Source organism: Acomys russatus, chromosome 24 (assembly GCF_903995435.1).
Source record: "Acomys russatus chromosome 24, mAcoRus1.1, whole genome shotgun sequence".
In the NCBI taxonomy this organism is placed as follows: domain Eukaryota; kingdom Metazoa; phylum Chordata; class Mammalia; order Rodentia; family Muridae; genus Acomys; species Acomys russatus.
In genome coordinates, this window is record NC_067160.1 from 51077735 (window position 1) to 51098661 (window position 20927).

The following is a 20927-nucleotide window of genomic DNA, read 5'->3' on the forward strand; positions in this document are numbered from 1 at the left end:
TGTGTGAAGAGGAAGCAGCGGACAGGGCTCTTAGGGCGGAATCGGAATTAATCCCTTGAGTCCTTCCTGTACCCAGCTAGTGGCTCCTGCCTCTGAGGCCTCTGCGGTGGGAGATAAACACGGTTTTGAGATTTTGTCCTGCATGCTTGTCTTCCGTGCTCTTGTTCTCTAGTACTTCCGGATCAGGATGTCCCAGCTGTCTTTCCAGCGAAGGGCCCGCAGCTCGCCTGGTGAGAGTGGCTTGTCCCCATAGGTTAATGGGCGTAGCATGTTGGACACATGGCATGCGGAGGAATACCATGCTATCACCAGGGCACTGAAGACATTCCTCTGCAGCTGGGACCTGTGGGCAGCAGGGCAGAGTGAAGCTGGAGCACCTGGCTTGCCTCCCCATAGCATCCTCCCCACAGCATCCTTACGGGGCCAGCCCTAAGGCTCACTGTACCAGCACCTGCACAGGTAGTTGCAGCCCTAATGCCCACTGTACCAGCACCTGCACAGGTGGTCGCAGCTCTAAGGCCCACTGTACCAGCACCTGCACAGGTGGTCGCAGCCCTAAGGCTCACTGTACCAGCACCTGCACAGGTGGTCACAGCCCTAAGGCCCACTGTATCAGTACCTGCACAGGTGGTCGCTGACATGCTGCAGGACGATTGGGAGCAGCAGGATCTGGAAGGTGAGTGCCGGCAGGTAATGGTAGAGGAAGAGCATCCTCTCCATGAGGAAGAAGGGCAGGTAGTTGAGCGCCCAACCGCCAGTACACAGGGCTCCAGCCAGCACCCAGTGGGACCAGGCATCTGTGGGAAAGTATATCTCAGAGCAGCTGGGCTGGCCGTGGGCACATTCATAAGTCACATACTGTCCCCAGCACCTCACCAACCCCAGGACTGAGTGGACTGATGGATGACACTAACCCTCAGGGAGGTCACAGATTCTCCTTCGCCGGCGAAGCAGGTACCAGAAGAAGAGTATGGTATAGGCCACTGTGGCAAGGCTAGTGGAAGTCCAGATCACAATGTTTCCAAGCAAGTGGATCTGAGCCTGAAAGCACAGGCAGTTAGGAGTCATGGCCTGCCCCCTCGCTGCAGGCGGAGGGCAGTGGCCAAGGGAGAAAACCAGTGCACTTCAGCGGAGTTCAAGACCACATAGGCAGGCTGGGAGTATGCTAACCCTCTGGCAAGCCTGGATGCCTGTGTTACACATCCCGACAACTAATGTGCCGTTTGCAAAACTGAAAACAGGAGTAATGGAGATCCGGGGCATTGGGCATGGATCCAGGGCTGTGGATGCTGAGCATACCTTGCCACTGAGCTACCCACAGCTCAGTTAGTTCATTTGTGATTGTCTCAGCCTCCTGAGCTTAGAAATGAGTGCCACCATGCCTGGCACTGGGATTCACAGGAAGGTCACACCCAGAAAGAGGAAGGAAACACACATACAGACACACACACACACAGCTGTGCTGTGAGACAGCCCTGGGACTTCCTCCACGTGCCTTCACTTTGCCCTCGATTCCACTAGATAAGGGTGGGTGCTGGGGAAGTCTTAGTATTTACTCAGTGAGCAACACTGCCCCCATGCAACCCCATGCCGCTTGCTTCCACTCTGCTGTGGCAAGAGGCAACATAACCAGTGCAGCAGCCAGCATAGCGGTTGGATGCTACAGAGAAAATACTGTTAGAACAACTCTGTGTGACACGAATGGGACAGCAGTGAGATTCCCTCAACAGGAAGGCCTTGTTCTTTGGCAATGAGCAGTCTAGGCCTTGGACTGCCTGGTATCCAAACAAAAGTAAGCCTTTGCTTTGGAGAAGCCCAGGACACCTACAGGAAGTTGACTGGGACTTGCACATGCTTGCTTACACTGGTCCTGGGATGCAGCCAATAGGCAATGTTGGTGTCCAGGGTGACCCACTCCAGTGGGGTGGAGCTGTACTTGTGTTCCAAGTCTTCCTCGTTCTTGAGCGTCAGCATCTTCCACTGCACAGAACAGAACACAGGTTGCAGAGGATGGCCACGCCTCCAGCTGCCATGACGTCGAGGTGTGTTGCTAAACTGCCGTCCCTTGTACATGGATTGCCCAGCCTAAGTTCCTCTGTCAAGTGCTGCTGTAGCGGCCCTGCGTGCAAACCTGCGCTGTTGGCTTGGGAAGTCTGACTCCATGGACTGCGCTATCCTCTGCAGACCGTGACAGGAGTCACATCATGGACTCTGAGTCTCTGTCTGACTGACCCAGGCCTTCTCTAGTTGGATGGAGCCCCTTTTGGCCTGATACGAGGCCTTCAGACACCCTGACTTTATTGCAATGTCACACAGATGCAGACCCTCCTTGTCCCCAACTCTGCGTGAGTGCACGTCCATGGGGCCTGGAGAGGGGCTCATTCTGCTGAGGCTTCAAGGACTCTGAACTTAAGGGCTCAGCAGCATACAGTGCCTTCATGGGTAGAAGTCAGTTCCTACTGAGCAAGGGTGAGTGGTGTTCCTATGTCACTGGTCACCTGCAGTTCCGAGAACCGGGCCATGAAGCTGAGGTTCCTGCTGATGTCAAACTGAGTGGGAGAGTGCAGCTCTAGCTCCCTCTCTTTCTGCTCTTGGCCTGGCAGTGGACACCAAAGAAGAGACAGTGAGGCTGAAGCTGCCACCAACTCTTTCCAATAACCCACAAGGACACCTCACCAAACTGCATCACCCCACTTGGTTCTACTCCCCAAACTCTTCAGGCAACTCAGGACTAGTGTACCCTGGGATACAGCCGCCTCCACAGGCCCCCATCACAAACACCTCATGGAATCGTGGATCAGTGCAAGGGACTCAGCCAAATTCAAGAGCAGGGCTTAGGTCCCTCCAAATCAAGTGTTGTTTAGGTACTTCCCTGATCCAGAGACACCCAGATACCCAGGACCCAGGGCTTTAGTGACTCACTTTTGCCATACCGGTGTTCCTCCACGTTCCATACCATGCTCTCGTGGTAGCCTTGTGACAACTTCTCCCCAACCACTTCCAACTGCCGAAACCCCCACTCAGGGAGGTGAGCCCCGCTCAGCTAGCCAAACCGAGAAAGACAATGCACGTAACATTGCTGTATCAGCAGACCCCTGCCCCCAGGTCTTCCTACGGCTCTTCCCCCGCCTACGTGTACTATAATCATAGGGTGACTTTCATCACATGGCTAGCATGTGAGCATAGGTCTGAGCAGCTCCGGGCATAGTCTGGGGGAGGCCAGGGCCTGACAGGCTGACCAAGAGCTACCCTTTACCTTCAAGATGGCGGATGTGTTCACATGCACGAAGCGCACTTCCGACAAGATAGTCTTCCAAGTATCTCGGCTGGACTCTCTATTCACAATGTCCTGCGAGAGCAGATCTTGTCAGCCAGTGTTCGTGAGGCCCTGGGTTCTGTCCCCAGCACCACAAACCAATATAAACCTTTCAGACAGCCTTAACTATCAACGGAAAAAGCAGATACCCATAGCTTCTCTGCTTTTTGCCTAAGATGAGAGAAGTCCGGTCACACAGCTAAGGTGAAGAGTCCTCAAGCAAAGGAAAGACATGATGCTAGTGCTTGGCCTTGGTGCTGCGGACCCTCCATGATCCCCGCAATACAGCGCGTTAGTCAGCCTGTCTGAGGCTGCAGGATAGGCACTTCCCACCGGGACTCAAAAGCCCCCTATTCAGTCCCAAGAGGACACAGACTCTAGCCAAAACAGGAAAGTTTCCTAGACTTTATCTGGCCGGTGTAAGGAAGTTCTAACGGTCAGAGCGCCTCAGGCGGGCTCAGGGAAGGTCCTGGGCCCAGGAGCGCCATTACGGCCTGATGCGCCTCAGTGATATGTCTCGTGATGAGAGTTACAGACCTCAAGAGGCTGAGCAGGAGTAAGACATCCTGGACCAGGTGGCCTCTCCTGAGGCCTGCTCCCCTCTCTGGAAATTGTTTGACCTGTAGCAGGTGCTATTCAAAGGGCTGCCAGGAGGTAGGCAGGGGAAGGGATCAGCAATGGAGCCATTAGTAGCCAGGTGGGAAGGAGTGCAGGGAGACTCAGTGCTATTGCACTGAGGCAGCGTCCCAGGAGAAGAGGCCCAGGACGCAGGAGAGGCTGGAAATAGCTGTGACCAGGTGGAACAGAGCGGAGATGGATGAGCTACGTCCATGAAAAGCAGTCGTCACGGACGGAGCTTTGCTGAGGAAACCAGCAAGGGTCCAAAATAGGAGGGAAACTGAGTAATCAGGGCTCCTACAGCCAATCAGAAGCTAGGCCAGTGTGGCCTCCTTGGGAATGACCCCCTGCCTGCAGCTGTTCATAGTCCGTGGGCTCAATAACAGAACTCTTGCACAGAACCTTTCCCAGGAGACCTGACTTTGCAAGGGGAACAAGTGACCATCACAAAAAGGGTACTGCCCTAATAAAATCACCCTCCGATGGCCAGGCAACTGCTTGTGCTCCTATAAAGTATGGGTGAAAATTGGCTAAGGGGCGTCCCTTGGGTCACAGGAGTGGCTGGAGGCCATGTCTGTGGTGGGAGAGTGTCTTAATTAGCTTTAATCATCAAAGTGACACGACCTAGTGTCACCTAGAAGGGAGTCCCAACTGAGGGACTGTCCCTGTTGGCCTGGCCTATTGGTGTGTCTGTGAGGGATTGACCTTGACTGTTACTTGATGTGGGAGGGCCCAGCCGACTGGGCGGCACCATTCCCTGGGCAGGTGACCCCGCTGTATAAAGCGAGCTAAGCATGAATCTGGTTGTGAGCCAGCCACAACGTTCCGCCATAGTTCCTGCTTGAGTTCCTGCCCTGACTTCGGGCAGGGAAGTCTGTAGAATAACCCTTTTTGCCACTAAGTTGCTTTGGGTCATGGTACTTGGCACAGCAACGGGATGAACCTAGAGCAGAGGGTAAAAAGTCAACGGTCCAGGAAGCAGGCCAGCTGGGACAGCCCTGACCCCAAAGGCCTCACAGGACAGGCACAGCGTTTGGAACTTTCCCAGTCCATCCCTGAGGCCCCAGTGACTGCTCCCCATGGGAATACCTCAGACTTGCTTTGTGAGTAAGCACTCCCCATCCCATCTGACATTTGACTCCATTATCTGAAGAGGCATTTGGATGTTCTGAGGTAGAAATCAGGGGTTCCAGCCGGGTGTGGTGGCATGTGCCTTTCACCTCAGCACTCAGGAGGCAGAGGCAGGTGGACTGCTATGAGTTCGAGGCCAGCCTGGTCTTCAGAGCAAGTTCAGGACAGCCAAGGCTACACAGAGAAACCCTGTCTTGAAAAAAACAAACAAGGGGCTGGAGAGATGGCTCAGTGGTTAAGAGTACTGCTTCCTCTTCCAAAGGTCCTGAGTTCAATTCCCAGCAATCACATGGTGGCTCACAACCTTCTATAATGAGATCTGATGCCCTTTTCTGGTGTGCAGGTATATGTGCAGGCAGAGCAATGTATACATAATAAACAAATCTTTTTTAAAAAAGAAAACAAACAAACAAACAAAAAACTCTAAAACAAAACAAAAAAAGAGCCGGGCGTGGTGGCGCACGCCTTTAATCCCAGCACTCGGGAGGCAGAGGCAGGCGGATCGCTGTGAGTTCGAGGCCAGCCTGGTCTACAAAGTGAGTCCAGGATGGCCAAGGCTACACAGAGAAACCCTGTCTCGAAAAACAAAAAACAAAAACAAAAACAAAAAAACAAAAAACAAAAAAAAGAAATCAAGTGTTCCCACTGACAGCCACAAGCCCCTGCTGCACCCAGGCCAGCGCTCCACGTGGAACTCACCAGCCTCCAGAGGTTCTGGGCGGGCATGGAGATGTTATAGTCAATGTAGCAGGAGACTTCCTGAGAATGGGGACTCAGCGGGGCTGCAACGTCATGCCTGGAAGAGAGAGCAGAGCTGACCCTTAACGTGTCATTAAGGGGGAAAGGCTGCCTTTCAGAACAAAGCTGGTTCTGCCTGCTGAGGCTGAGGAAGCTGGCTGGAAAGGCAGCAACCACAGAGGCCACACATCCAGTGATGGAGGCTGCTCCAAGGTGAACTTTCATGGTCAACATGACACAGCCTAGAGTTATCTGAAAGCGAGTCTCAACTGAGGGACTGCCCAGTTTGGACCATCTTATTGTCCTATCTGTCAGGGATTGTCTTGCTGTCCTATCTATGAGGACCATTTTTTTTTTTTTTGGTCTTTCGAGACAGGATCTCTGCGTTATCCTTGGCTGTCCTGGACTCCCTTTGTAGACCAGGCTGGCCTCGAACTCACAGTGATCCACCTGCTTCTGCCTCCTGAGTGCTGGGATTAAAGGCGTGCGCCACCACCGCCTGGCTGAGGACGATCTTATTATCATATCTGTGAGGGACTGTCTTGCTGTCCTATCTGTGAGGACCACCTTGTTCCTATCTGTGAGGGATCATCTTGACTGTGTGTGTCCAGACTTGATGTCCAATGACTAGATGGTGTCATTTATTTTTAGAATAAGTGAAGCAAATCTCAGAGAAAAGGATGGCTGTCACAGGGCTGGAAGTATGCGCCTAAGAACTGGCCCTGGTGTGGCACTGGTCTGACAGAATCAGAAAAGCAGTATTGTCGGCCCTGGGCCAGCAAGAGCAGGCTGCTTTGCATGGCTCAGCCTCAGTGTCCAGAAGCAGCCTGCCATCTGCAGTCTACTCAGGCAGGACTCACATCATCACAGGATGCAGCAGGCAGCCCAGCAGGGCGCAATATCGGCAGCAACATTCCGGTGCTGTGGACACTGGACTGCCAGACAGAGCGCCAGAATAAAAACTCAATCAGAGGGACAGTACCTAGGCAGGTTTTCTGGAAAGGTGACTTTAGGAATATTATAGCAGCAAAGAAGAGTGTGGAAGGCAAGAGATGCTGTTTGCTTAGTTCAGGACCAGCAGGGAGGCCAAAGGATGGGGGTGACACAAGTCGGAGTCACTAGGAGCCTCAGGAGAGCTGAGGGAGTTACTAGAGAGGGCTGCAGGCAGCGAAGCGATGAAGCCCACTCTGTACTCTCTAGGGCCCAGTGTGGCCGGGGAGTGAGGCGGAGGCAGGAAGTGAGGATGGAGGGCCCAGGCTGAGTGGGTGTGGAGGGCAAGCATCGGGGCGCACTCACGTGTTAAGGAGGCGGGCGGTCATGCCGTGAACAAGCTGTACAATGTCCCCATGTCGCACAGGCCTGGGAGGGCTGTTTACCACCATCTGGTGTCTAGGAAGACAGCACTGTCAGGGGGACACTCAGCCCTCTTACGGTAAGCTCTCTGGGATGCCAAGGCTCCAAGGTCTCCCTGCAGACACTGGGGAGTACGCACCCCCAATGTATGTACTTCTTGTGTGAAGTGACTCTCTAGCTCTTCTCAACTCTCCAAATTGTCAAATGTGACTCTATATGCCATTGTCACACTTGTCTATAAAGAATACACTAACTGGTCCCTCCCCCCAAATCCTTATGTTGACAGCATATTCTTTTTTTTTTAACCTTAAAAAAAAAAAAGGAGCCTATCAGGCTGCGTGAGGCGCTGCATACCTGTAATCCCAGCACTTGGAAGGCTGAGGCAAAAGGTCTGGGAGTCTGAGTCAAGGCTTGGCTATAAGGAGAGACACTCTCCCAAACAAATAAAAAAACAAATCAGGAAAATAAAGAAAACACGCCAAATAAAAAGCCATCTAAAGCCAGGTGTGGTGGTACACGCTTGTAATCCCAGCACTCGGCAGCAAGGCTGAGGCAGGTCGATCTCTGTGAGTTTGAGGCCAGCCTGGTCTACAAAGTGAGTAAGTCCAGGAAATCCAAGGCTATATAGAGGAACCCTGTTCAAGAGGGGGAAAAAGCCATCTAAACTCTTAGAACCTATCAAGTCCCCAGCACTGAACTAGTGCTAGGTAAACGGCTAGGCAGGCCAGACAGGGGTCAGGGTGGCTGGCCTCACTCACTGCAATGAGTCAGAAAAACAGATATGCAGCTATACAAACCAAGCCAGCAACCTATGTGGATGGACACAGGCCAGCCTGGGGAAAAGTGACAGGAGAGGAGAGGACACCTTTAGATGGACCGGCCTAAGAGGCCACCGCACGGATCCAGCCTTCACATCCCTGGCAAGAAGGGTGAGTGCAGGGATGGCTCGGGGCCTGGCGACCCTGAGGTTGTTGGAGGAGTACCCAGCAGGAGGTAGAGTGTAGAGGCCAAGGACCCTCAGGAAGGTATCTAGTGGAAGGCTTCCTAGAGGCTGCCGATGCTGGCACGGGAGTGAGGGCGGAAGCTCAATGTTAGTCAAAGGGAACACATCATTTACAGGGTAACTCCGTAGGCCTAGACACAGGAGCACAGAGAGGCCCCCACACAAGGCCTTCTTGAGGGGGGAAGGTGTGGAAGCGCTCTGCAGCACACTTTGGACCCTGTTACAACCCCTAAGAGATGCTCAGGCAGGTGCCTGAGGACCTGGACCAGGGCCTGGCCTCGCATCTTAATAGCTCAGAGCAGATACTTCAGCTCCAAGGCTGAACGAGGCCCTGGCCAGGGAGCACTCACAGAAGGGAGGCCTAGGACTCAGAAGGACTTGTCCAGCCGCGCTGGGCAGTGAGCTCCGATGGACACACACTCACCTCCCAGGGTCCTTGATGATCCACCAGTTATTGATGTCTTTGAAGGGGTAACAGGTCACCTGCTGCTGGTGGGAGCTGCCACGGCCACTCTCATATCTGTGTGAGATGTCAACAAAGAAAACACCTCAAGCAGCCAGCCGGGACCCACGGGCTGCTCTGCTCCCCCTTGGTTTCTGGAGAGACCACCCAGTAGGACGTGTTACCCGACAATACACAGTCTGTGTCCCAGTGGTCAGAGAACATGGAAAAAACACTGTCAGGCAGAGCTGCTCAGAGGCTGCCAGAGGAGGCAAGGCCATGGCATGCTATAGCCCTCAGGGTTTCACACTGGATACCACTAAAGTCATGAGCCTGGGCCTGAAGCCTGGCTGCCTTTCTCTCTCTAAACTTGATCACAGAAAGTGACAGCTCTTAGCATAAGCAAACTGGAGAAAGCAAAATATTTGGTTTTTTTTTCCCCCAAAACATTTGTGATTGCAAATTAAAATGGTCACTTTCCTTACATCATGGGATAGGTGTTCTTGTGGGAATGAAGCCAGCAGGGCAAGGGTTTGCCAAGGACGTTCCTCAGAGTGACCTGAGAGCCAAAGGCCACCTCCAGGGGCTGGCCTTGGGTGATGCGGGCTAGCCCCCCCTAAGACAGAGAGAAAAGGTCTCAGGTGAGCTCAGGAGACTAACCATCCTTCTACCCCATGGGTCCCAAGATGGAGAGGTGTCAGGCTCAGTGGCAGTGCCCTCACTGTGGAGCCATCTCATCGGACCAAGACCAACAATCCTAGCCTGGCCTTGGTGACGGATGGGGTAGTGGCAGATATGGTCATATAATTCACTGTAACTAGCTCTCAGAGACTGGGGTCCTACTGAGCTACAAATTGTAAGTGGGTGTGTGCTCACTTACTGGTGAGGTATTCAGGTGGCCTTTCCACCAGAGATTCCTTTTACAAGTATCTATCCTGTGAGAGGCAGGCGCCCGTGTCTGAGAGCCGAGGAAATGTAGTAACATCAAATGTGACCATCTACTCCAGACCACACCCCTCACCACCGCACAGTGTTCCAGTTTAGGGGGATTGGGGGTCACCCACATTCAGAAGGTCCGAAATGCAAAACGCTCTCTCTGTCATGTGAAGCCAAGTGTCGTACAAAACACTCAAGATGTTCTGGAGATCTGAACCCGTTGACTGCAGACTTCCATGTTAAGGTGCTCAACCTGCAAGCGTCTGCAGCTCGTGACTCTCACCAGGCTTGGGTCTCTCTCATGAGGCATTTAACTGCGCAATCAGGATTTCAGAATTCCTTTAAAAATCAACATGGGCTGGGAGGTGCAGTCACACGCCTTTAATCCCAGCATTCCACCACTTGGGAAGCAGAGGCAGAGGCAGGCAGATTGCTGTGAGTTCGAGGACAGACAAGGCTACACAAAGAAGCCCTGTCTAAAAAGAAAGAAAGAAAGAAAGACAGACAGACAGACAATAAAAACCCCAACATGGCTGTCATTTATTTGGCTTTTTTTTTTTTTTTTTTGAGACAGGCTTTCTCTGTATAGCCTTAGGTGTCCTGGATTCACTTGCTTTGTAGACCAGGCTAGCCTCGAACTCACAGGGATCCACCTGCCTCTGCCTCCCGTGTGCTGGGAGTAAAGGCATTTATTTGGCTTTTTAAAACAAGGTGTTGCTACAGAGGCCTGGCTGGCCCTGACCTGCGGCAACCCATCTATCTCTTCCTCCCGAGGGCTCCAAGTACCACCACGGCCAGATCTGACCCTGCTAGACAGAAACTCTGAGGCCGTCTTTGTTCGGCAGCAACCTGGACATCATGTTTCTTACCTCCAAGCTGGCTTGGAAGGCGCTGGACATGATTTGGTCATGGGGCCCAGAGCGGTAGAGCAGCAGTAAGTGGACGTAGAAGAACAGTAAGTACAGGAGGACAGGGATGATCACCAGAGCCACCACTCTGGCGAGCAAGTGACTGAACACGTGGATCTGCCAGGGGAAGAGAGGAAAGGTCTTCCTATCTGCAGAGCGGCGCGAGCGGTTCCAGACCCTGCATGCAGGCTTAGGAAAAGTCACTGAGAAGCCCCATCTCCCATGCATACCCTGGGGAGGCTCGAAGGTGAGCTGCCCGACTCCCACTTCCTCCTGAAGCCTGGAGGATCCACTTCTTTAAGGCAACTCCTCCCTAAGCCAGCTCCACACCCCCCAACCCCAAACCCTGCAAACTCGGTGGCACTGACACGAGCACCTACATTTGACAAGGTCTGGTCTCCGATCAGGTCCCAGGCATGGACAGCTGCAATGCTGAGCACGAGCAAGTAGGTAAAAATTCCCATGTATTTGATACTGAAAAAGACAGACTTGAAATAAGGTTACAAGTCTGACAACCCCATAGACAGGAGGAATACTGTCCACATCGGGGGCTCTAACTCACCCAACAGCGCAGGAACAAGAGACCCCGGTCAGCATTAGCCACAGCCACCAGTGCAGTGAGAAAGGGCTGGGACACAAAGAGAACAAGGAAGCGTTCACATGACTCATCCTACAGGTCAGGATGGCACATGCTTCTCTGAGCAGTCTCAAAGTTGGCCAGTCCTTCTGGGCCCCAGCCACAATACAAAGAACCCGCCTTCCCGTGTGGGTCTCAGAAGAACTTTTCTTTTTGTCAAGAAGAAAAATTTGAGCTGGGCCATAGTGGCGCATGTCTTTAATCCCAGCACTCGAGGACAGAGGCAGGTGGATTGCTCTGAGTTCAATGTCAGCCTGGTCTACAAAGCGAGTCCAGGACAGCCAAGGCTACAGAGAGAAACCCTGTCTCGAAAAACAAAAAAACCAAACAACAACAACAACAACAACAAAAGAAATAAAAAAATTTACTGTGGTTAAAGTAGAAATAGGATGAGGTTATAAAATCATGTAACCAAAAGGCATTCTGCAAGCAGCTCCTCAAGGCAAAAGGCACTAGAAGTCACCCAGGGCTAGGGGCAGGGACATCCCAGAACCCCGGCACTCTAGAGGCTGAGGTGGAGGGATGGCAGCCAGCTAAGCCTCCACAGCCAGACCATCCAAAAACCAAAGGACACCCAACCTGGGAGCCCTTCCCTCCTAACCAGAAAGGCATGCCTCTCTTTCCGTACCTGTGTGTTTGGGAGTTGAAGCACTTCAGGTAGGACAACACGGCCAGGAGATTAAAAAATATCAGTATGGACTCCAGCAACATGAGCCTGGACTGGGTGATCAGGGCGTTTTCTGTTACAGAGACAAACAGTTGTCAGTACGGAGCCGCACAGGCTGCTGGGAATACAAGACCAATCACAGGAGAGAGATGAAGACAGCCATCTCTCCATAGAGAGGGGGACCCCCCTCTGAGGATGCCAGTCCCTGTCTATACAAAGACAGGCATTTGTATAAACTTTGCACCAAGCTGGCTGCATAATTTAAGTCATTTATGGCTTACCTAAAACCCTTCATACAAGGTAAATGGCACATATTTAGTTTAATGTCTTGTTAAGGGAACAAGGGGGGAAATCTTTTCCTTTTTGAAGACTTATTTATTTAATGTGTTATGTGTTCTGCTTACATGTGTGTACATATGTATACCATGTAAGTGCCTGGTGTCTGTGGAAGTCAAAAGAGAGTGTTGGGTTCCCTGGAACTGGAGTCATGGACAGTCGTAAGCCACCATTCGGAAGCTGGGAACCAAACTCAGGTCCCCTACAAGACCCATGAGTGCTCTTAACCTCTGAGCTAGGTCTCCAGTCCCCAACAAAAACATTTTTATGTAGTTGGTTAAAAAAAAAAAAAAAAAAAGGGGGGGGGGAACAAACTCTTGCTATAGCCTAGGCTCACCTCACACTAAGATGCTTCTGCCTCAGGCCTCCAAGCGCTGAGGTTACAGGCCCAGCAAGATCCTTCATGGGGTGTGCCTGTTCTGGGGATGGGAATGGACCCAGGGCCTCATAAACGCTAGGCCAGGGCCCAATCACTATGTTACATCCCCAAACTCAGGGTCTTTACATATTAGTTTTTTGTTCCCCCAGAGCTGAGAATCGAACCCAGGGCTTTGTGCTTGCTAGGCAAGCGCTCTACTACTGAGCTAAATCCCCAACCCCATTTTTTTTTAGACAGGGTTTCTCTTATAGTCCTGACTGTCCTGGACTAGCTTTGTAGACCAGGCTGGCCTGGAACTCACAGAGATCAGCCTGCCTCTGCCTCCCAAGTGCTGGGATTAAAGGCGTGCGCCACCATGCCTGGCCCTCATATTAAAATTAAAAAAAAATTACACCTATATATGTGTGTGAATGTGTATGCCCCTGAACACTGTCTGGCAGCCCCCACCTTTAATATGCCATCATGGCCACATTTCCACTTCTGAAAAGAGTCTGACCCCACAGTCCGTCCATCCTACATCAAAGAGGGCAGCCTGGGAGTGGAGGCCAGTCGGGAACCTGGATGAAGCAGATGTGCTCACGAGGGAGCACACCCATCAACACCAGGCTCCACTCTCCAAGCCTCACGCTGAAATGCCACAGAGGGACATTTCCTGTACACTGGCAGGCAGGCAGGCAGGCTGGCAGGCAGGCAGGCAGGCAGGCAGGCAGGCAGCAGGCAGCAGGCAGGCAGGCAGGCAGGCAGGCTGGCAGGCAGGCAGCAGGCAGGCAGGCAGGCAGGCAAGCAGGCAGGCAGGCAGGCTGGCAGGCAGGCAGGCAGGCTGGCAGGGATCCAAGGCTTACCAATGAGCATCAACAGGGCGGCTCCCATGGCAGTACAGTGGGAAAAGTGGAGCTCCGACACTATCTGGTAGGCCATGGGTACTGACAGGGCCCCGGCAAGGGCTGGCAGCAGACGCAAGGACCACACGGGCACATTGCTACTGTATTCTGGAAAGGGCATGACACAGCAGAGCTGAGAGCATGCGTATTGACACACAGCCACTCACAGACACTGAAATGCAACTCTATAAAGCTAGGAGACACATGAGCAACTGAGGGTGCAAACGCGGGGTCAAGGCTCTGAAATCAGCCTTAGCATTTTTGTCGTGGGTGGATTTAGAGACGGGGTCTCACCACTGGGCATGGTGATGCGCATTGTAAATCCCAGCGAGGCAGAGGCAGGAGGATTGCTGTGAGTTCAAGGCTAGCCTGGTCTACATAGTGGGTTCCAGGACAGTCAAGACTACCTGGTGAGACCTTGTCTCAGGAAAAAAAAAAGTTAAGTTCTCAAACTCCAGAGTTCAGGTGATCCTCTGGCCTCAGTCTCCCTGGGAAGCTAGGACTATAAACATAAACTACCATGTGCCCAAACTGCTTTGAAATGAGCTCTGCCATCTAGGGACCAGCTCTCACTGGGCACGGGAATGATAAGCAAGGGTTCTGAAATTAATGGTGACTTAATATAATATTTACCCCAAGCAGCTATGGCCACATACAAAGTTTATGCATACAAGGGACAGTGGCTATCAAATGCCACAGGATACATGTACCAAGAGCCAGGGACAAAATAATTAACAATCACACAACACTTATACACTTTATCACACCTTACTCTCTTTTTATTTTTTTGTTTGTTGTTTTAGTTTCTTTTTTTTTTTTTTTGGTTTTTCGAGACAGGGTTTCTCTGTGTAGCCTTGGCCATCCTGGACTCACTTTGTAGACCAGGCTGGCCTCGAACTCACAGTGATCCACCTGCCTCTGCCTCCCGAGTGCTGGGACTAAAGGCGTGCGCCACCACGCCCGGCCTTGTTTTAGTTTCTTGAGGCGGGGTTTCTCTGTGCAGTCCTGGCTGTCCTAGACTCATTTTTTGTAGACCAGGCTGGCCTTGAACTCAGAGATCTGCCTGCCTCTGCCTCCCTGAGTGCTGGGATTAAAGGTGTGCATCACCATGCCCGGCTTATTTGTCATTTTTCTTTCTGTATTTTATGGGTGTTTCGTCTGCATATATGACTGTGTATGTTTGGCCAAAAGTAGGTGTCAAACCCCGGGAACTGGAGTTACAGATGGCTGTGACCTGCCATGTGGGTGCTGGGAATCAAATCCTGGTTCTCAGCAACAACAGTCAGTGCTCCTAATTGCTGAGTCATCACTCCAGCTCCTTCATCCAGAGCTTTGAAAAGACGTTCACTTGTATCCAAATAACCAATTATATCCCGGTTCAGATCAGTAAAAGGTAACTGTTGGGTCTCTGGAAGGCACCATGTCTCTATTCTTTCATATACAGACTAATGAGGAAAGTTAAAACCCTTACCTGCTCCAATACGGTTCCACAAGAAGTTACCGTCGAATCCTCCTAAGTAACCTAAAACAAAAAATTTGGAATATAGACCAGACCAAACAAGGCGAGAAAACAAGACACGATTTCTGCCCTTGAGACATTTTACTTGATAAGCTTAATATATTTCAGGACCTAAAAGGCTGTTTCTCTTACCTACCTCCCAAGGCTAGTAGCATGTGGCCAAATGGTGGCCCACTGTCATCCAGAAAGAAGATACGCTTCATGTAAAAGGAAATGTACTGGCCGTAATACACTTCATCAAAGCTGCAAACAAACACAAGCCACCTTTATAGCCAACTAGAAATCTTTTTTTTTTTTTTTTCCAAGACAGGGTTTCTCCTCTGTGTAGCCTTGGCTGTCTTAGACTCACTTTGTAGACCAGACTGGCCTTGAACTCAGAGATCCACCTGCCTCTGCCTCCAGGAGTGCTGGGATTAAAGGCATGTGCACCATCACACCAGGCCCAAATAGAAATCTTAACTGGTACTTAAGCTTTATTAAAAAAAAAATTTTTTTTTGTTTTTTTCAAGACAGGGTTTTTTCTGTGTAGCCTTAACTGCCCTGGACTTGCTCCTAAAATAATTTTTAAAAAACATTTCTTTATTATGTATAGTTTTTCACCTGCACGTCTACCTGCAGGCCAGAAGAGGGTGCCAGATCTCACTATAGACGGCTGTGAGCCACCACGTGGTTGCTGGGAATTGAACTCAGGACCTTTAAAAGAACAGGCAAGTGCTCTTAACCTCTGAGCCATCTCTCTAGCCCTATAAAATTACTTTTTTTGGTACACGTATTTTGTCTGCATGTATGTCTGTACACACTTGTGCAGTGTCCACAGACGGCAGAAGAGCGCATCAGATCCTCTTGAAAACTCGAGTTAGAGACAGTTGTGAGTCCCATGTAGATGCTAGGAACTGAACCCAGGTCCTCTGCAAGAGCTGCCAGTGCTCCTAAGTGCTGAGCCAGGTGTCCAGCCAGCTAGCAATCTTAACTATAAACACAGGCAGGAGAATAAAACCTCAAGTTTCCACTGACTTCAGGTGAGTGAAAAGCCAAGGTCAGATCCTTTGTTCTACCTGCATTCAGCCCCCAAACACTAAGACGTTTAGCATCACAAATGTTAAAATAACAAATACAGCATTCCTGAACCTGCAGGAGCTTGGTGGAAAACTCACCAGGCCCAGTGAGCACCAGGGTTAATTGCTTTGTGCAGAGCCCCCCCTTTTTTTCTTTTTTTGAGACAGGGTTTCTCTGTGTAGTCTTGGCTGTCCTAGACTCGCTTTGTAGACCAGGCTGGCTTCAAACTTGCAATGATTTGCTTACCTCTGCCTCCTGAGTGCTGGGATTAAAGGCGTGCGCCACCATGCGTGGCATCTATTTCTTTAGTTTTTCCTCCCCTGCACGGACATGTATGTGCTATACAGAACATGTATTCATGCTCATGTGTGTGAGAGTACATGTGTGGGGGGTGTCATACCTGTGTGTGCACATATATGTGGAGGCTCAAGGTTGACATCTAATGTCTTTCTTGGTCACTCTCCACTTTATCTCCTGAGACGGCCTCTCATTCAGTCTGAAGCTTGCCACTTTGGCTGCTATGGCTAGCTAGCCTGCTTCAGAGAGTCCTTGATTGAGCTAGCAGGACACTAGGATTACAGATGAGACACAATGCTCACATGGCATCTGAGTGAGTGCTTAGGATTTGAACTCTGGTCTTCACACTTGGTGTGGCACCTCCCCAGTCCTCCTCACAGCTTTTGACTTAGGGATGTACTGGCCAAGCTACTGAACAGCCTCATGAGTCTTGAGGCTAACTCCACCTTACCCTCTCGCCAGCCACCAGCCCTCAAGTCAGGACGCTCTCAAAGACCTGCATGTTCAGCTCCAGAGGATCGAAAGCCCTCTTTTGGTTCCGAAGGCACACGCACGCAGGCAGGCAGGCAGGCAGGCAAAGACACACACATTCTTTCTCTTAAAAGATAATTCTTGGCCAGGCATGGTGGCGCACACCTTTAATCCCAGCTCTTGGAAGGCAGAGGCAGGCGGATCGCTCTGAGTTCGAGGCCAGCCTGGTCTACAAAGCGAGACCAGGACAGCCAAGGCTACACAGAGAGACCCTGCCTCAAAAAACCAACCAACCAAACAAACATCTCATCTTCCAGAAGTGTATATTGAATTAATCATAAATGAAATATAGTATCTTAGGATTTGCCTCAAATGAATCTGTTTTAAGGGTAGAGGCTGGGTAACGACTGTATTGACAGAAGGATCTTATTCTATTTGTAAACGTATCTAACATCTGTAACAAAGGAGAAGACCCGCATTACTTAATAAACACCCTTTCAGCAACAGCAGTATGTTTCCCCTTATGAACCAAGCAAGGCTCCCGTCCAAATCCACCAAAGCCTCTCCTTTCAAATTTAGAAGGAAACTGCACCTGACTTGAGCCATTCTTACTACAGTCCTACAATCCAAGACCTAAAAGGTTATACGGCACAGGGCCCCACACCCACGCTGCCGGAGATGACCATCCCTGGTTGTCACCCTGACTACATCTGGAATGAACTACCATCCAGAAGTTGAGGGCACACCTGTGAGGTCTTGCTTGCTCTGAGGTGGGTGAAGCCACTTCTAGTCCCGACCTTTGGGTCAGGAAAGACACCCACCTTTAATCCGGCTCTTTAATCAGGGCTCTATCTTCTGCTCAAAGTCTGTATGAGGCCTCAGAAGTAGGATGCTTTTACTCTTTGCCTGCTTGCCCTCACCTTGCCAGCACTCCGTTCCTTCACTGGCATCACAGCCTACTTCTTCGGGATTCTAGCATATACTGAAGACCAGCGGAGACGGCCAGCTTTGTGGACTGAGCAAGTACTGGATCCTGAGACTTTCCATTTATTCACAGGCAGCCATTGATGGGTTAGCTGGACTGCAGCCTGTAAATCATTCCAGCAACCCCCCACCCCCCTCCACACACACATGTAGGTTGTTAACTCTAGAGAACCCTGAGTGACACTCTGCTAAAACATCCATCACCAAGAGGCCCAGAGGGGCTGGAGAGATGGCTCAGAGGTTTAGAGCACTGGCTGCTCTTCCAGAGGTCCTGAGTTCAATCCCCAGCAACCACATGGGGGCTCTCAACTATCTATAATGAGATCTGGCGCCCTCTTCTGGCATGCAGGCAGAATAATCAACAAATAATAAATAAGTTAAAAAAAAAAAAAAAAAAAAGAGGCCCAGAAAGTCAGAATTTCTCCTCAGCAAGGCGCTTCGGGTCACTGAGAACAATGCCTCGTGGATCGCACACCCCCCCTCCCCCATCCCTACTTACACCACAGCCCGAGGGTAGGAGAGTTGCCAGAGTCGGGTAAGTAGTCCCAGGGCAGTCAGGGCTACCAAGTTCAAGTTGATGTCAGCAGTCACCACTAGAGGCCGCTTCAAAAATCTCAACATTTTGCAGAAAAGCAAGCTTGGGAGGACAGCCTGGAAAAGAGGGGAGGGGCTACCATGAACAGTAAATAGGTAGGAGCCTGCAAAGGTCCAAAAGACACTACAAGGATCCTAAAGCAGCCTGAAGGGTCAGAAAGAACGACTCTTCTAGAACATACCTGTTGGAGGATTAATGTTGTGCTCAAGCACGGGGTCCCCTTAAAAACATTTGAGGGATTAACTGAGGAATCTCATTCACTCCCTTCTACAAGCCATTCCATTAACACCTGCTGGGCTCTTGCTAGGAGCGAGGCTGCTAATTAAAGATGTGGCCTCTCTTATGCCGTCCTACAGTGGCCGAAAACTAACCCCAACTCTGGTGAGCTCTGGGCACCGTTACAGCCCAGTGACCTAGATGGATCTTCCCGTCCTCTCCCGGGGGCTTTCCTCTCCTCCTAGAGTTGTCCCGAGCCCCTTTTTTCTCTACAGCTCTGCACATCCCGGCTCTTTTCCATCAGGAGGCCGCCCTGGAACCGCCCATGCTCAGCCAGGACCGGAACATCCACCGACCCTAGCGCGCCGCCTCCTATCCGGATCCCGGAGCCCCAGCACGGCTCTCGAATCTGGCTCTCCAAAAACCTTACTAGCGTTTCTTCGAGTCCCGCTGAGCGGCTCTTCATGTGGGGCCACGCCTGCGAACCGCCAGGCAGGGTCGACCGTTGGGGGCGAGGCCGCTCGACACTCCGCACCGCCCACCGATCCACGTTCAACTGGTTGCTCCTGCGAGGCTTACAATCAGCGGCGCGCGTGCGCGGCAGGAGCGCGAAGGTGGCGGCGCGCGTGCGCCGCAAGAGGGTGAAGGTGGCGGCGCGCGTGCGCGGCAGGAGCGCCAAGGTGGCGGCAAGCTCAGCCGGCGTGAACGTGGGAAGCGGCGACCGTCTTTGCCTCAGCGGGCTTAAGCGCTCGCGTTGCAGTTTTTAAGAAAGCACAGCGGGTTCCCACAAGCTCCGCACGTGCTTGGAGCTCTCCGTTTCGGGGCTCCGGCCGACCGCAGCGTTCTCATTACGGAGCGCGCTGGCTGAGGAAGGGCACCGGTAAAGCGCTTTCAAGCCTGAGTGCACGGAGCCTCCTGGGGCTTCAGGCAGAGAGAATGATGGATCGGTTTTATCCCTCAACTCTTCCCCCAGGGTCTCAGACTCACACATGGCCTTGATTTTCTGATTCCACCGCCTCTGCTTCTGCAGCTCAGATATTAATTGCAAGCATGCCTTTTTAGGTGGGTTCTCGGGATCAAATTCAGGAAGGGCTTAGCTGGCAAGCCCTTCCTGTACCGACTGAACTATCAACCCCAGATCTAGAATCAGGCGTCTTTTGCTTTGCCAAAATTCATTTTTTTTTACAAATTGGCTGAGCATTGGATGGCATCGGTTAAGGCTGTAGCAAAGGTGTGTGTGTGTGTGTGTGTCCGTGACCGTCCCAGTGGTTAGGAGCGCTGATGGCTCTTGAAGATCTCGGTGTGATTTCCACATGACACATGACAGCTCACACACAAAATAATTCAATAAAGATGCAGGGTATTGTTTGTTCCTCGCTTCTCCGTGACAACATGGTCTACCCACGGTCCAGCAGAGAAAGGGCGGTGGGACTTTGGAGAGCCAGCTCTTTGGGCCCCAGAAATTCAGTCTGAGCATGTAAGCCATGCTGGCGCTTCAGGACAGGCCGTAGGCACTCAGCCTCAGGAGGACACCGGAGCTACGGACATGGGGTATAAAAGGTGACAGATGCTACCGCCCAGATCCCTGCCTGTTCTCTAGCAAGAGGCTTAGGAATCTGAGGGATTGGGGTTCCTCATGCATACCGCCTTTTTGCCCCCCCCCCCCTTTGAGACAAAGTCTTCCATGCTGGGTGGCCCAGAACTCGCTCACTATGTGCTCACCAGTGACTGCTGAGTCCACACAACCCCACTTCAGCAGATAGGCTTAGCAATTAGTAAGGAAGGAACTTGTGTCGGAGAGTGAGAGCCCTGTGTAACCAAGGTTACACACTTCCGGCGATGGCAGTCAAGGACAGCTGCCTGAAACCATGAGAATCTCTTTCGCCCTTCCTGCCCCAGACCTGGCAGTCCTTTGGAGCTTGTCTTTGCTACTTTGTGGGCTCTTTCCCCCACTCTTTATCCCGCCCCTCCCCCACTTCACTCTCTAACATTAGATAGGAGAGAAAGAAGGATGGGGGGGGGGGAAGAAGAGATCCCTGAATCTAATTTTCCCCAACTGTTCCTTCCAGTTTCCAGCCCCTTCTAACTTTCCCCCAACCGTTCTTCCCTGAGTTCCCCAACAGTCTGCTTAAACAGCCCCTTCTCCCAGTTCTCCCGGTACTAGCAGCTCCAAACTGTAGCAGCTGTTCCCACCGAGCAGCTGCTCGGCTCAAATTCTCCTGGCCAAACTGTCTCCCAACAGCATCCTCTGCACCAACTGCCTTCTCCTCCGGCTCCACTCAATCCCTGTGGTGTCCTGATTTTGGACAACCTGCACAGTCTGTGGTTCTGAATGGCATTTCTCACTACCCTCTCAAGAAACAGCTCCCACTTCACCTCTGATTCTAGGAAATGCCTCTAGTATTGAGGGAATATGACTCTTGTCGCCCACTGCTCATCCTCGT

General features: G+C 51.6%; 1 protein-coding gene across 1 annotated transcript; it reads right to left on the bottom strand.

Annotated features, from left to right (window-relative positions):
• Positions 1-23: 23 nt before the first annotated feature.
• Pomt1 (protein O-mannosyltransferase 1) lies at positions 24-19054 on the bottom strand. The gene is made up of 20 exons (XM_051166483.1): positions 18914-19054; positions 18172-18323; positions 15001-15107; positions 14817-14867; positions 13307-13453; positions 11711-11822; positions 11008-11073; positions 10826-10919; positions 10407-10562; positions 9087-9217; positions 8584-8679; positions 7100-7192; positions 5765-5861; positions 3257-3349; positions 2923-3043; positions 2499-2596; positions 1864-1980; positions 915-1041; positions 620-797; positions 24-343 (listed from the first exon to the last, which is right to left on the bottom strand). Exons 1-20 carry the CDS (start codon positions 18947-18949, stop codon positions 169-171), a joined length of 2247 nt encoding a protein of 748 aa, XP_051022440.1. The 5' UTR covers positions 18950-19054; the 3' UTR covers positions 24-168.
• Between the last annotated feature and the right edge of the window lie 1873 nt (positions 19055-20927).

Coding starts and splice junctions, on each gene's coding strand:
- Pomt1 (XM_051166483.1), bottom strand. CDS start 18,949: ATGAAGAGCCGCTCAGCGGGACTCGAAGAAACGCTA. Junction 14,868..15,000: donor CATGCTACTAGCCTTGGGAG/GTAGGTAAGAGA, acceptor TTTTTGTTTTAG/GTTACTTAGGAGGATTCGAC. Junction 10,563..10,825: donor GAGACCAGACCTTGTCAAAT/GTAGGTGCTCGT, acceptor TTCCCCTGGCAG/ATCCACGTGTTCAGTCACTT.